Here is a 15524-nt window from a genome sequence, read left to right on the forward strand (position 1 = left end):
AGGTCTTTTTCATTTCAATGTAAATTTAATATCAGCTTATTTAGTTTCTACTAAAAAGCCTGCTGTAGTTTTTATTAGAATTGCTTTGAATATACACACCCATTTGGAAAAAATTACAGTTTTAACAATATTGAATTTTCCAATCCATGAACTTAGTACATCTCTCTTTATATTGGTCTTTATTCCCCCCACCTCAGTATTTTGTAGTGTTCAATGTAGATGCCTTGGTTTTCTTTTGCTTTGTTTGTTTTATTTTTTAAGTAAGCTCTATGCCCAACGTGGGACTTGAACTCATGATCAAGAGTCACAAGCTTTATAGACTGAGCCAGCCAGGCATCCCTAGATGTCTTTTGTTAAATTTATACATAGAAGTGTGCATTTTTTTTGGCACTCTACTGTAAATAGGATTGTTTGTCTAATTTCACTTTCCAATCATTTGTTTCCAGTATATTAACTTTCTATCTTGCAATTTTGTTATATCACACAAAATCAGAATTTGGTAAATTTACTTATTATAGTATTTAGTAGATTCCTTGGGATTTTCTGTAAGTACAGAGAGTTTTATTTTGTTCTTTTGCAATCTTTTTGGCTGTTATTTTTGTTTTTCATACCTTATTTCAGAGGCTTAGAACCTCCAGAACAATGTTGAATAGGAGTGGTAAAAGCAGATATCCCTTACTTCTTATCTCATTGGGAGAAATTCAGTCTTAAACCATTAGTTATGATGTTAGCTGTCAGTTTTCGTAGATGTTCTGTGTCTGAGGAAGGTTCCTGCTAATCCTAGTTTTCTGAGAATTTTTATCATTATTGGGTTTGAGTTTTTGTCAAAAGCTTTTCTCCCCACATTTATTGAAATAATCATATTGAGGTTTTTCGCTTTATCCTTTTGATATGGTAAATTATATTAACTGATTATCGGCAATGTAAGCAAATCTTGCATTTCTGGGATAAACCCTACTTGGTCATTTTATTATCCTTTTTATGTATTAAGTTTAAGTTTTTAATATCTTCTGTGAAGGATTTTGGCATCTGTACTACTTAGGGTCTTATAATTTTTTTGTGGTAATATCTGTCAGGTTATTAGAATTATGATGGCTTCAAAACTCAAGTTGGGCACTGATTCTCCTGTTGTTTGAAAAAGTTTGCATAGTTTTTGTATTGTTTTTTTCCTTGACTGATAGAATTCACTGGTGAAACCATCTGAGAATGCAGTTTTCTTTGTTGGGTTCTATTAATAAAACCAGTTCTTTAATAAACATAGGAATATTTGGATATTATTCTTTTTCTCCTTGAATCAATTTTAGTAAGTTTTATTTTCCAAGAATTTGTTCATTCATATTGTCAAATTTGTTGTCATAAGGTTATTTTTAGTGTTTCTTACCCTTTGAATGTTTAATGTTTAATGTAGGATTGATGGTAATTTTGATCTGATTTGTCTTCTCTCTCTATTTTAATTAGTCTCAGTAAGGGTTTGTCTTTTTTTTTTTCTTCAAGGAACCAGATTTTGGTTTCATTAATTTTTTCTATTGTCTTTTAAAAACAATTTTTTAAAATCTGCTCTTATCTTTATTATTTCCTTCTTTCTACTTCTAGTTTACATTGCTTTTTTCCCCTCAGCTGTTATCTTCTTCAGTATTGAGACCATTAACATTTAATGTAATTATTGGTATGTTATAATTAGATCTGCCATTTTACTGGTTGTTTTGTTTATCCTCTCTGTTTTTTATTCTTCTACTCTTTGCCTTTTAAAAATTATTTGAGTAATTTTTAATATTCAATTTCATTTATCTATTGACTTTTTGGATATATTTCTGTGTTTTTATTTTTATTTTTCGAAGTACTATAGGGATTAAATATATATCTATCTAGTTTTCTTAGATTTCGTTTAGAGGTAATATTATGTTACTTCAAATAAAATGCTGAAGGCTTGCAACCATATAAGGCCCTTACTCTTACTCCATAGACCTTTCTATTAAAGTTATCCTAGGTATTACATTAATATACATTGAAAGCCCTGCTAGACAGTGTTACAATATTTTCTTTCAACAGTCTACATATCTTATGGAGCTTTATAAGAAAAATATAATTTTATATTTACCTAGATATTTACCATTTCTGTTGCTCTTCATTCTTGAAGGTCTAAGTTTCTCTCGAAAATTTCCATTTGATTTTTTTTTTTTTAAGATTTTATTTATTCAAGAGAAACATACAGAGAGAGGCACAGATACAGGCAGAGGGAGAAAGCAGGCTCCATGCAGGGAACCTGACGTGGGACTCAATCCCGGGTCTGCAGGATCATACCCTAGGCCGAAGGCGGCGCTAAACGGCTGAGCCACCCGGGGCTGCTCTTTTTAAACTAGCTTTCTCTTCTCTGCGGAGACCATGTGTGTTTTCATTCATTTTATTTGTGTTTACCTTTACCTCATGGAACTTAGGGATAATAGCTGCTCTAAAAAGCCTTTGTGATTATTTCAGTATTTGTATAATCTAAGATTTGGGATCTGTTGAGATTACAAACTTTCTTTGAGAATTTGTGAGATTCTCCTGGTTCTTTGTATGTCGAGTAATTTTGGATTACATCCTGGATATTGTGGATTTCCTGTTAGGTTCTGTGCGCTGTGGTAATCCCCTGCACAGTGCCAGTGTTTGTTTGAGCAGGTCTTCATCCTGATTAGTTTCAAACTACAAGTTCTGTCTGCTGTTGGCACACAGAGGTTCCATTGTCAGATCCGTTTTCGAGACTTTTGCTGTGCTGCTTTTGTTTTGTCCTGCAGCTCAGGTGTGAGCCTGAGTCTCATGGGAGTTCATTTATAGAATTACGTGATCCTCACACTCCCTGCCCACAGAGGCCCTTTTTTTTTTTAGTTCCTTTGGCCAGAAGGACTGGGTTTCTATCAGAGCTTTACTGTTTGCACCTCAGCTTCACTGTGTAACTTCATGTCTGGGCCCACCCTTGGGGCATAGCTACTAGAGAAAAGTGAACAAAGTGAGGGGAGCTTTTGCCTCTCTTCTAAAATCTACTTTTCTTTACTTCTTACTGTCTTCAGGGAGTTGCTTTTTAAACTTTTTGCCCAGTTTTTAGTTTTAAGTGGGACAGGAATTGTAGTGGGCGTGTGTGTGTGTGTGTGTGTGTGTGTGTGTGTGTATATATATATATATATATATATATATATATATATATATATATTACCATAGCCAAACTAGAACTCTGATTTTTGACACTTAGAAGTCTTAGATATGTGGTATTTGTTTTCATAAATTATTTTATTTTTTCAAATTACAGTAATACATGCAACCAATATATATAAAAATAGTAACAAAATACCTTGAACCAAGATGTTATCACCATGTTTCGTCTGTATAGCATAGAACTGAAAAGAAGGTGGGATTGTAAGATTCGATTCGTTTGCTTCATCTCTGTGTTACTATCTTTGTCTTGGGTCTGAGGGGAACCTAGCTGTGAATGGCATTTGAAGTACCTGTGGTTAAATGAAATGTATGTGGGACTATTCCAACTTTATCCTTAAGGCAGCATTTGGACTTTTGTGTTAGTAAATAAGTCTAGGAGATATATCTTCTTCATACTTCAAGGTGATTTAGTTTTTATTAGGTCCATTCTTACCAGTATCCAACTGAGACCAGTGACAATTAAGGAACAGGGCTTTTAAATGAGGGGGAAAGAGACAGAAGGGCATTAGTTGACAGGTGTCAGGCACAAGCTGGGGTTGCAGTGCATTCCGTTGTCACTAATGGATATAAGATGAATGGGAAGCAGAGAGGGAGGGAGTAAAAGGGCCTGAAGACAGGGTTTATCTAATGTTCGTAATAGGTGAATGTTTTTGCAGAAAAGGTTCACAGAGGATGGGGAATTATTTCCTGAAATCTAGGAAGAATGGTAAACAGCAAATGCTCTTAAATGCCTCACAAGGAGCTGATGATGATTATAATATCCTTTGGAACCTAGGGCTTGTTATACTTTGTCTGTGATTCTTTCACAATAGCTGTGAAATATTTAAAGTGAGGCATATAATTATTTTATCTACAGAACAGTGACAGTAGTCTATACTTTTATTATTATGGATTAGTATCGATGATGCTAATTTCATAACCTGAATTGAGGACTATTTATTTGATCTTTCTCCAGGAATGGTTTTAGTAAAAGGACTATTTGTTCCTTGAAGGCTAGCTCAAACACACCCCTAAGATTATTTTTTCTTGGGATCTTTTTACTGTTACATCTTTACATTTCCAGTTATTTCTTGGTATTATGCCTTTTTAAAAGATCATTTTGGAAATTTACAGTGAAGTAGAAATACATCCATTTTCTCTAGATTCTCTGTTGCATAGAATTAAGACATAACACTTAAAGGATGCCTGGATGGCTCTGCCTTTGGCCCGGGGCGTGATCCTGGAGTCCTGGGATCGAGTCCCACATCGGGCTCCCTTCATGGATCCTGCTTCTCCCTCTGCCTGTCTCTGCCTCTCTCTCTCTCTCTCTCTCTCTCTCTCTGTGTCTCTCATGAATAAATAAATAAATAAATAAATAAATATATATTTTAAAAAACACTTAAGCAAAAATTCTAAAGGAAAAATACGAGCAAATTGGATCCTGTTATGTAGTAAAAGAGTGACATGCATATCTAAGTTGGGTTTTTACATAAATTCTAGGATAGTTTGTACTAGAAATATATTACTATAATTTAGTATGCTACTTTAGAAAGAAATACATGGTCATCTTATTAAACACTCTGAACAAATTTAGCAGTCATTTCTAATGAAAACTTTAAGTCAAATAATACTAGGAAACTGCCTAAACATGGTAAAAGCTATTTACCAGAATACAACAGCAAACATAACTATTCAAAACCTATTTCATTAGTTGTGAAATACCAAAACTATCACCATGAAAGTCAGGGGCAATATAAAAATTCCTGCTGTCCCAGCTATTGTATAGCTTAGCTTTATTGGTTTAGGCAAATAACATAAGCTTAAATTCTTTATTCCCAGAGGATATAGATCTAGAAAACCCGAGAGACTCATCTGAGAGACTTAGCACGGATAAGAAAATGTGTAAATTGGCTGGGTACCAATAAGATAGTTAAATCAATAACTTTATTTTGCAATAAATAGTAAAGAATGGAAATAGATCAGGACAGAATGTTTTCTCATATTATGTATATGAAATATTTGCATTACTCTGCTTTTAGGAATAAGAGCTTACTGCTTTTGTAAAGCTCAACAAAAAAGAGGTATGATCTGTCAGTTTTAAGAGCATTATGAAGATTAAGTAAGATGAAACACATTAAAATTTTCTGGAAAATTATCAGGGTGCCTCATTTGGTTGAGTGACTTTTGATTTTAGCTCAGGTCATGATCTCAGGGTCCTGGGATCAAGCCCCTTGTCAGGCTCCACACTCAGTTGGGAGTCTGCTTGTCCCTCTTCCTCTGTTCCTCCTTCCATCCTTTGTCTTTCTCTCTCATATAAATAAATAAAATCTTTAAAAATGTATTTTTTTGGAAAATTGTCAAGCTTCCCTACACAATGTATTGAATGAGAAATAGTGAAAAGAGAATAGCAGTCATAGTTTCTAAAGAGAATTGGCAGTGAGAAGTAGCCTGCTTCAGAACTGGATCCAGAGACCCTCACTTAAATATGGCAGCTTGACCACATGTGTTTTCTTCCATAAAGTCTGCAGTGAACACAAAGGAAACCTAGCAGATATTAACTCACAGGGAGAAAGATAGAATGGAAAAGATAGTGAACAAAGGGTTTTAAGAATTTTCTAGAACCAAAGAGTGAATGGAGTGGTAAGTGAGTTTAGAGAAAGGTGCAACCTAATGCCTGCAGAGAGACAATATAGATGAGATGGGGTACAAGTCAGCTGTTTCCAGTAATGTCTTGATAGGCTTCAGAGTGTTTGGTGGCTGCTGCAGGCAGAGGTCAGTTTTGGAGGTGAAATGGAAATTCTTTAAAAATTTGTATCGAGATCTTTTGGGATGTCTTCTCCTGCATTCCCAGGAGATAGGTGACTTCTTCAGTCCCATTTTTCCTGGGGAGATGGGATGAGAGCATTAGAACCAGAGATGCTCCTGACAGAAGAGTGAGCTTGGGGTTGAAAATAAAGGGAGTATGTGCTCGTGTACACATGGAAGTGTAGGCCCCTTCATTTTCTCCTTTCTTTTCTGCTCCTCCAAAGCCAGCACCTTCCCATACACTTCTGTCTGGCAAAACTGAGCAACTTCAACAAAGAGACCTCTGCATATTGACATTTGGAGGTCTCCCAGTGAAAGGTGACTGGGCACATTTGACCATTGTGTATAGAAGCACATCAGTCAATAGACCTGGCACCCACACCCATTTTTTAATGCCTTACTTTTAAGTATGAAGGAGCACCCAGGGGTCGATCACCAGATATATGAGGAAAGCCTCAAAAGTGAGAGACACAAAGCAATCAACCAACAAACAAAACAGGAATTAAATGAATAAGAAGCAAGAAAATGAAAGAACAGGGGCAACTGGGTGGCTCAGTGGTTGAGCCATCTGCCTTTGGCTCAGGTCGTGATTCTGGGGTCCTGGGATCCAGTGCCACATCGGGCTCCCTGCAGGGAGCCTGCTTCTCTCTCTGCTTATGTCTCTGCCCTTCTCTGTTTCTCATGAATAAATAAATAAAATCTTTAAAAAAAAGAAAATTAAAGAACAAAATACCCTCCTCACAAAAACAAAAACACATCAAAAGGGTAAAAGATGTTGTGCCCATTATGAAAAAAAATAGAGTACTAGAAATAGAGTTAAGGACAAGAAAGCTTTTGGCAGTATAAAAGAGCCCTAGGCAACCTGAGGGCTCAATCCTAGGACCCTGGGATTTTGGCAGTATTAAAAAAAAGAAATCCATGGACGGATTGGAATATGAAATTGAAGAGTATTAGGGCAAGGGACTGTCATTTTAAAAATCTAAATGTTTATAAATATTTAATAGTCGTTTTTTTAACTATTTGCATCTACTATTTGCATCATGAAAATATTCATTACTTTTGGAGTATTTTTGTTGAGGAAGAAGACAGGGTTGGTTTCACATTGGCTGTTCATGAACAAATAATGCCTGATGGGGATTTTGGAGTGTTGGGGTTGCGTTGGGTATTTTGGACAGACATTAGTACATTATACATTATTTACCACCTTTTGCAAAATTACCAGTGTTTTTCGGGAGTGGAACACAGGCTGTGGCGATTGCTGGCCCTGCTCAGATCGTGCTCCGTCACCAAATGTGTGGTATTGCTCAAATGACTTCATCTATCTGATTCTCATTTTCCTCCTCTGGAATAAGGGGTGGAAATACTGGTCTGTCTCACCTGTATCATAAGGGCTGTGATGATGAAGGAGGAAGAGCTATTAAGCACCTACAACAGTGTGCAGCATGTACTAAGTGCTCATTAAAAGAAGCCGGTGTTACAACCACCAAGTAGATGCGCTGGTATATATGTAGATGGCTAAGAAAAACATATATTTAAAGAGTAACAAATACAATATTAGTGATACAACAGGCTGCCCTGAGCCAGTAGTATCCAATGAAAGCTTCTTGTTTCCAGAGTCTTGCATCAACATTCCCCAGTACCTGTCAGTGTACCTGGCGCTAAGGAGCTTCAGAAATTAATGAATGAACCTTTTCCTTGTAACTTCCATTTGTGGTGCTGTTCCCCAGCGCTGGCACTACTCTGTTTCTTATCATTGAAAACAATGTTTTAGTGTGTTTATAAGTATATAGGAATGAAATTTTCAGAAACTTAAATGTTGCGTTTCAATTACAGGCGTCGATTAGCAAGGTAAAAGTGACAGAACCATGGCTCAGTTTCCAACACCTTTTGGAGGTAAGTTTTTAAAGATTTTCTTTTTTTAATGTATTCAAGACTTACTTTCTTCTTTTTGTTTTAATAGGCTCCATCCCAATGACCCTGAGATCAAGAGTTGCATGCTCTACCGACTGAGCCAGCCAGGATCCCTGAGAACATTTTTTTTTTTTTTTTTAAGATTTTATTTGAGAGAGAGAGCAAGCATGGGGAGGGGCAGAGGGAGAAACAGAGGGCAGAAGCAGACTCCCTGCTGAGCAGGGAGCCCTAGGCAACATGAGGGCTCAACCCTAGGACTCTGGTATCATGATTTAAGCCGAAAGCAGACCTTTAACCAACTGAGCCACCCAGGCACCCGCCCGAGACCATATTTTTAATATTGTTTCATCTGGATTCCTTGGAAACATTTCCCAGGCATCATATCATTTCATCTACACATATTTTAGTGTGTGTTTCTGAGAGACATGAACTCTCTTAAAGACATAACTACGATACCATTAATCACACCTATAAAATTCACAGTAATTCCATAATATTCTTAACTATCACATCAGTGTTATAGTTTCCCTGAAGGTCTTCAGACCTTTTTTGTTATGGTGTGTCAGTTCAAATCAGGATCCAAACATTGCTCACAGTTCACATGTTTCCTGCGCCTTTCACTGTTTTCTCTTTGCATTGTACTTGTGGAAGCGACCGGGTCGTTTATTCTGTATTTTTTCCCAAAGCCTGAATTGGAAGCAGGACATTTTTGTTTGTTTTACTTTATCTGCCTGAAACGTATCAATCTGCATAAAATTTTTTTTCAGGTAATTTTTCCTAATATTATGATAAAAGTGTTAAATATTAGTTTTGCTTACTGGCCAATTTTTTTTTTTTTTAAGGGAAGGTGCCATTATTATGACTGTCTTTTGGCAACTGTCTAATCCAGTCATGAGGAGAGTGAGGCACAAATCACCACCCTTCTGATCACATCTGTTAAAGCCCCCATGAAATTCCAGTACAGAACTCTGTAAACTTTTCAAAACCATTAGCATTATTGTTTTATTTTTATCCCTCTTGTTAATTCCTGGGCAGGTTTGTGTTCTGTTGTGTTTTTGCTTTTGCTTTTGTTTATAATTCTAGGTTTAAATTTGACAGGGCAGTACAAGTTGCAGGATTATGAGGCCTCTGAGTGAAGGGATCATAGCTGTTTCAGGCACTATGATGTCTCTGATATCTGACACAGTGCCTGGCCTATATGAGGCAGCCAGTAAATGTTTTCAGTGACTGAATAAATCCCACCCTTCCTGTTGCTGTCCTACCAGACAACATAGAGGGGACATGTGATGTTCAGACATCTTGCTTTTGTGCTGGTCACATTCATATTTTGTATGAAACATACATATGGCCTATTCCCAACTTTTTGGAAAGTATCTGAACTTTTGACGGTCTTCCATCTGTGTAGTCTAAAATTATTTTGATGACATTGAGGAGACCTAGGACTAAAGTGAAGTGTGTGGGGGGGGACAATCTGGTCAGTCTTTGAGCTGAAAGTGAAGGAAAACCCAAATATCATTCTCTTTGGTTTGCCTTTATTTTTTTTCCAGGATACTCACTTTTAAATGCATCTTTATTGAGGTATACTTTACGTATCATAAAATTCACCAGTTTTAACTGTAAAAGTCAGTGGCTTTTAGTAACTTTACAGAGTTGTGTAATTATCACCACAGTCCAGTAGTATTTCAATATGTCATTCCAAAAAGATTTCATGGAATCACATAGGATATGAATTGTGAAGCACTGCTTCTCTTATAACTTTCTCCTGTAACATTTAATAAACCTGAGATTGTAGTTTTAAATTCACTTGTTTCTTGAGTTTATGTAAATAAGTGCCTATTAACTTATGTTTTTATACAGTCTTCCTAACTATAAGATTATAGGACAGGTTTTTTTAAAAATAAAGAATATGTGCCAGTATCATTTTTATTTTTGCCTGTTTTAATTTTTTTTTATTTTTAACGATTTTATTTATTTATTCATGGGAGACAGAGGTAGAGAGGCAGAGGTAGAGGCAAGCTCCCCGCCAGGACCCCGGGATCATGCCCTGAGCCCAAGGCAAATGCTCAACCACTGAGCCACTCAGGCATCCCTACTCTTAATTTTCTAATTTATATGCATAATTTCTGAGGACAAATTGATGTTAATCAAATAATTGATAACATACTGAAAAAAATCTGAAAGTACTAGGGAAATAATGCATGTGAGCACTTTGTTACTCTTTTCTCATTGAATAATTTCTTTGTTTTTTCTTTGGGTTGTAGGCAGCCTGGATATCTGGGCCATAACTGTAGAAGAAAGAGCAAAGCATGATCAACAGTTCCATAGTTTAAAGCCAATATCTGGATTTATTACTGGTAATCGGAATCAGTATTTTTATGTTTTTACTTATCAGTAGTGCATATATCTGTGGGAAATCTATTACACAAACCTGAGGTGGACACATATGACCAAGGGGACATCTGCCTTAGTGTTGGGCCTATTTTCTTTCAGTTGCTTTTCCTATATTGCATTCAAACCTGTTTACATTCTATAACGGATATCAAGCCACTTGTTTTAGGTATATCACTGATGGGAATTGGTAAAGGTCAGTGGATCATATTCTTTAAGTAGTAAACCAATGAACTGTGGTCCTTGAGCTAAAATGTTTGTTTAATTCTGATCTTGAACTGGTTTGGGAAATGTAAATAAATGAACAGATTCTGAATATTAAAAAAAAACAAACAGAATTCTCATGTTATATCCTGAAGTTCCTTTTGTACTTTGCCTTTTCTTTTGTGTGTGTTTTTTTTTTTAAGATTTATTTATTCATTTTAGAGAGAGAGAGTGAAAGAGAGCATGCGCATGAGTTGAGGGAGGGGAGGAAAAGCAGACTGTGCTGAGCAAGGAGCCAGAAATGGGGCAGATCCCAGGACCCTGAGATCATGACCCCAGTTGAAACCAAGAGTCAATCTGTCATTTAACCTACTGAGCTACCCAGGCGCCCTGCCTTGTTTGGTTACTTTTCAGGAGATAGCTTTAGAAAAAATGGGATCTAGATTTCCTGGTGACTTGTTTTTGTGTGTGTATATCACAGTTCTCTTTAAATAATTCATTCTTAATTGTTGATGTGACTCGTGTAATCATTACTTTTCCCCCATTAATGTAGCAGAAACACTGACAGTTTGAAGTGTAGATATTAGGAATAGCAGAGAACCTAAAAAAGTAGAAGTGTGAGTCATCAGTTGCTTGAGGATCCCTGTAGATGTGCTTTGTCATTTGTCAACTTATTCCCATCTTAATTATTAGCAGGTGAACTAAAGTGGACAATCACATGATAGTCCCTTTTTTGAGATGGTTTTTTTAAAGTGTTAAGTTCTAAAGTCAGTGAATTCATGAGTGAATCTGATGGATTCATTTTGCTGTTGCTTATAAACTTAACTATTTGGCTTTTAACATATATTTAATTCAGTATTTGCAGAATTACTAACCTCTTTCTTATTTTTATAATTGTGCTATAAGAAAATCTCTGTCAGCTGCTCGTTTTTTTTCTGAAACTTTTTCTAATTAATTTACAGGTGATCAAGCTAGAAACTTTTTTTTTCAATCTGGGTTACCTCAACCTGTTTTAGCACAGATATGGTAAGTTGGAACTTCACATAGCAGAAGGTAACATAAAATATTCCAGTAGTATCATTTCTTAAGATCTTGAAGGCAAACATAAATCTCTAGTCTGAAATATTCTACTACTTCTTACCAGAGAATACTTCTGAAAAATTATCTTTCTAATGTGGAATGTTAGGAGAAAAAAAGAAAAAGTGGTGACATTTACAGGATCAAAAAATTGAATTTCCAGTGGAGAAATCAACAGTTTGATATTTTCTCATCAGTTTGTTTTAGCTTCATCTACATCACCCATACTCACCTGAATGTCCCACATTTCTTGCTTTATAATGTAGTGGTCGTGTATGTTATTTGACTAAAAAGTAAAGAAATATTGGAGGGCCGCGAGTGAAATAACTCGTATTTATTACAGTGTTGTACAAGGTAAAGGCATAATAAACACCATTGAATTCCTTGATTAACTATCACAAAAAAGCATTCAGTCTTTTGAGCTCATAGGAGAGAAAGGGACCATAGAAAAGAGTGGCAAATGTAATTTTGGATTTTAGGTTCATGATTTTGGTTATGCCATGCTGAGGTCTGTTGCCAGGAAATCACATTTTCCTGCACCATGCAGTTCTTGCAATTAATACTTCATTTCCAGGGCTTGTTAGTGTTGTGGGGGCATCTTTCTGCGTAGTACAAAGAGCACAGGGTTTGTAGTCATAGACCCTTGTTTGAATTCCAGCTGTACTACATTCGGTCTTTATGATTTGAACATGTATTCATGCTCTCTGACCTCTGTTTTCTAATCTAGAAAATGGGCAGATATATTTTCCTGGCAGGGTTGTTGAGAAGATTAGCAGAGAAACTGTATATAAAGGACTTAGTGTGGGATGTGTAATAGACCCTCAAAACGAAACTCGAAACGGTACCTGTGTCATCATGAGGGACTGGGTAGGCCCCATAACTAAATTGTCCAGCTAATTGCTTGTCCCCCAAAATGATCGACCTTTCTTACAATTTAATGGAAATTGATAAAGATCAACATTGTCCCTTCTTGCCTTCAAGCAGAGTCTAAAGAATGTAGCCTAAGCTTGATGACCAGTGTCATCAGTATGAAAATCATTTACTGTGTTCTGAATAGCAACGCTCTCATGGGAAATACATCTATTTGTATACGGGTAAATTTGAATTGAAACTAAATGATACCAGATTCCTGTGCTTTTTTTGGTGTCTGCTTTATGTTTTTTCCTGGTTGTCAGCATATTGGCCGCCAGGCCGTCTCTTCAATTGGTGAGCCTCCTCCTGTGATGCCCTTCTAGCTCTTACTTCTGATCTACTTTCAGCTGGGAAAGTCACATAACCAAGGTTTTGGAATTATTTTTAAAATAAAATGAAAGGTTTGCAAGGGGTGGGGAGGCAGAGGGGAGGAGAGCAAGAACTCATGCTCATGTGAGCACGGGGGGCACTGACCTGGCACTTAAATGCCCGAGTTTAAATTCGAGAGACATGGGACATGTGTGTTAACTGTAAGAAGCTTTCTTTTGCTTTGTGTTCTGGTATGATTGTACTTCACACCGGCGATCAAGGTCACTCACTAGGGCCTTTGTTTACTGGACATAGCTTCTTCCATTGAATTCTGCTTCTATATTTCTAATTTATGAATGTTCATTCAAGAAGCAGTTTTTGTTTTTGTTTTAAGATTTTATTTATTTATTCATGAGAGACACAGGGAGAGAGGCACAGACACAAGAGGGAGAGGGAGAAGCAGGCTCCATGCAGGGAGCCCAACGCAGGACTTGATCCCAGGTCTCCAAGATCACACCCCAGGCTGAAGGCGGCGCTAAACGGCTGAGCCAACCGGGCTGCCTGAAGAAGCAGTTTTACGATGCATATCTGCTGTGAGAAAATCTCCCATTTTTTCATTCAACAATGGAAAAATATTTATTGAATGTCTTCTATGGGTCAGTTACTATTGTAGGTGCTTGGGACAAAGCAGTGAACAAAATAGAATCTTTGCTTTCATAGAAATTGCAATCTGGTGAAAGGATATAATTAATAGCAGTATAAAAATTGTCACATGATAATAAGTGTTATGGAGAAAAATAAAGTATTATCCAGTAAATTTCACTTTTTTCCCCCAATTAAGACAGTTGTTAGCTTTCCAAAATGTTTTTGGCTAAGCATATTAAGGTCATTTTTCCAACTTACTATTTTTATGGTGAAAGTTTTTATTAACAGTAAAGGTGATGAATTGGCAGTCTTGCTTGAGTCAAAACTGTTGTCTAATTTTTGCTGATATTTTCTTAATGAATTTGTGATGGTGTATTTTCCTTTTATCATGAATTGTTATTGGGAGGAGGGAAGCAAGCCTCTAGGTATCTTTTCTCAAAAGAAATAATCTTTGAGGAATCATTGATTTCATGAACCGCAGATGTCCTGCTAAGATGATGGAATAATGTAGTGCAAAGTATGAGTTAGATCTGTCTTTCAGCTCTACCTCTGATACTTACTCACTTAGTAACCCTGAGTAATAAATACTTGACCTCTTCAAAGTTAGATTTTTAAATGTATAAATAGTAACAGTTGATCAAATGGAATAGTTTTCACTCCCTGTCTCTCATGTTAATCTTGTGTTTTCCTAATAGTTTTTCTGCTGGGGTCCCAGGGAACGCCAATTCCCCTTTTGGTAGAAAGAGGAATGGGTTTGAGTCAGAAAGTTTGGGCAGTCCCTTTGTCAGTCATATGGGGGAGAAGAAAATTTTGGATTGAGAGGAACTATAATATTCTCTATCTCTCTGGGCCTTTCTTTCTATTCTGTGGATATCAGTTCATATCTATGAGTGATAGGGACTCCTGGGAAATATGTGTTACAAACCTGTACAATTTTTGTGCCAGGTAGAAATTGTATTCCAGTTCACTATAAGTGAACTTATATTCATTTATCTTTTTTATTTTTTATTTTTTATTTTTATTTTTATTTTTTTTTATCTTTTTTAAAGTAGGCTCCATCCCCAGCGTGGAGTCCAACACGGGGCGTGAACACACAACTCTGAGATCAAGACGTGAGCAAAGATCAAGAGTCAGATGCTTAGCCAACTAAGCCACCCAAGCTCCTCTAGTTTGTGAACTTTAAACTATAACCTACTCATACTTTGGAGCTCCTTATCTATCCAATCTAATTTCCAACTAATAATACAGGAAAACCTGAATTCTCAGAGGATGGACTCATGTCAGTGTGTGTAATGCCAAATTGTATCAGTGGCCAAAGGTGGAACAGCTTCCTAGAAATTGTCTTACTAATAAGGAACTAGAAGGAAACTGGCAAACATCCTGTATCATTTTGGCAACTTTGGATACTTAAAGTTGTTCCAGTGTTGGCCTACGTGTGCAGAGGGAAGAGAAGAAAGCAGAGGGGGGCAGACAGGAACCTTGATGGTCCAGGAAATAAAAAGAGGCTGAAAGAAGAAGGCTATCGCATCAGAGCCAGTAGAGGCCACAAAAATGGAGATTTGAGTCTTCTAAGGAGAGAAATGAGAAGGCAGGCCTACCCAGAAGCAGACTCTGGGAGAAAAGGCAGAAACCAGAGACATAAATGCAAATATGAGAACAGCTTGGTGATCTGTTCAAGGATGGGGCCATGGGGGCAGGGCCAACAGCTGTATAACATCTAGTGTCTTAGGACACTACTGTGTTTCTGTGAGAAGAGCCTTCAGCCCCCAGCAAGATTAATTTGCCAAACTCACAAAAAAAGAAAGGAATGGAGGAAGGGAGGGAGGGAGGGAGGAAGGGAGGGAGGAAGGAAGGGAGGGAGGAAGGAAGGAAGGAAGGGAGGGAGGAAGGAAGGAAGGAATTAGGCATCCTGGACTCTTCTTGTTCCCCTCTCTTCCATGCCTTGTCCCCTTCATCCCTCATCCCCTCTGTCTCTCATCCTATCCATCCTCAGTGGATGGCATTGAGGATCTGTCCAGCTGCTGGGAGGCATGCTTGATTCCTTTCTGTTCCTCAAGCTACACATTCAGTCTATTAGTGCATTCTTTTGGCTCCATTTACAGACT

At 37.0% G+C, this 15524-nt stretch overlaps 1 protein-coding gene across 5 annotated transcripts in view; it reads left to right on the forward strand.

Annotated features, from left to right (window-relative positions):
• The window catches only part of ITSN1 (intersectin 1), a 212381-nt gene that overhangs the window by 60585 nt on the left and 136272 nt on the right, over window positions 1-15524 (forward strand). For all 5 annotated transcript variants that reach the window (XR_012021338.1, XM_072806828.1, XM_072806829.1 and 2 more), the window contains exons 2-4: window positions 7807-7866; window positions 10146-10238; window positions 11439-11502. Coding sequence is in view for 4 of the 5 variants with exons in the window: in XM_072806828.1 (XP_072662929.1) it covers window positions 7839-7866; window positions 10146-10238; window positions 11439-11502 (185 nt within the window). In the remaining variant the exon portion in view is untranslated. The remainder of the gene's footprint in view (window positions 1-7806; window positions 7867-10145; window positions 10239-11438; window positions 11503-15524) is intronic.

The sequence above is a fragment of the Canis lupus genome, chromosome 30 (assembly GCF_048164855.1).
Source record: "Canis lupus baileyi chromosome 30, mCanLup2.hap1, whole genome shotgun sequence".
Classification (NCBI taxonomy): Eukaryota; Metazoa; Chordata; class Mammalia; order Carnivora; family Canidae; genus Canis; species Canis lupus.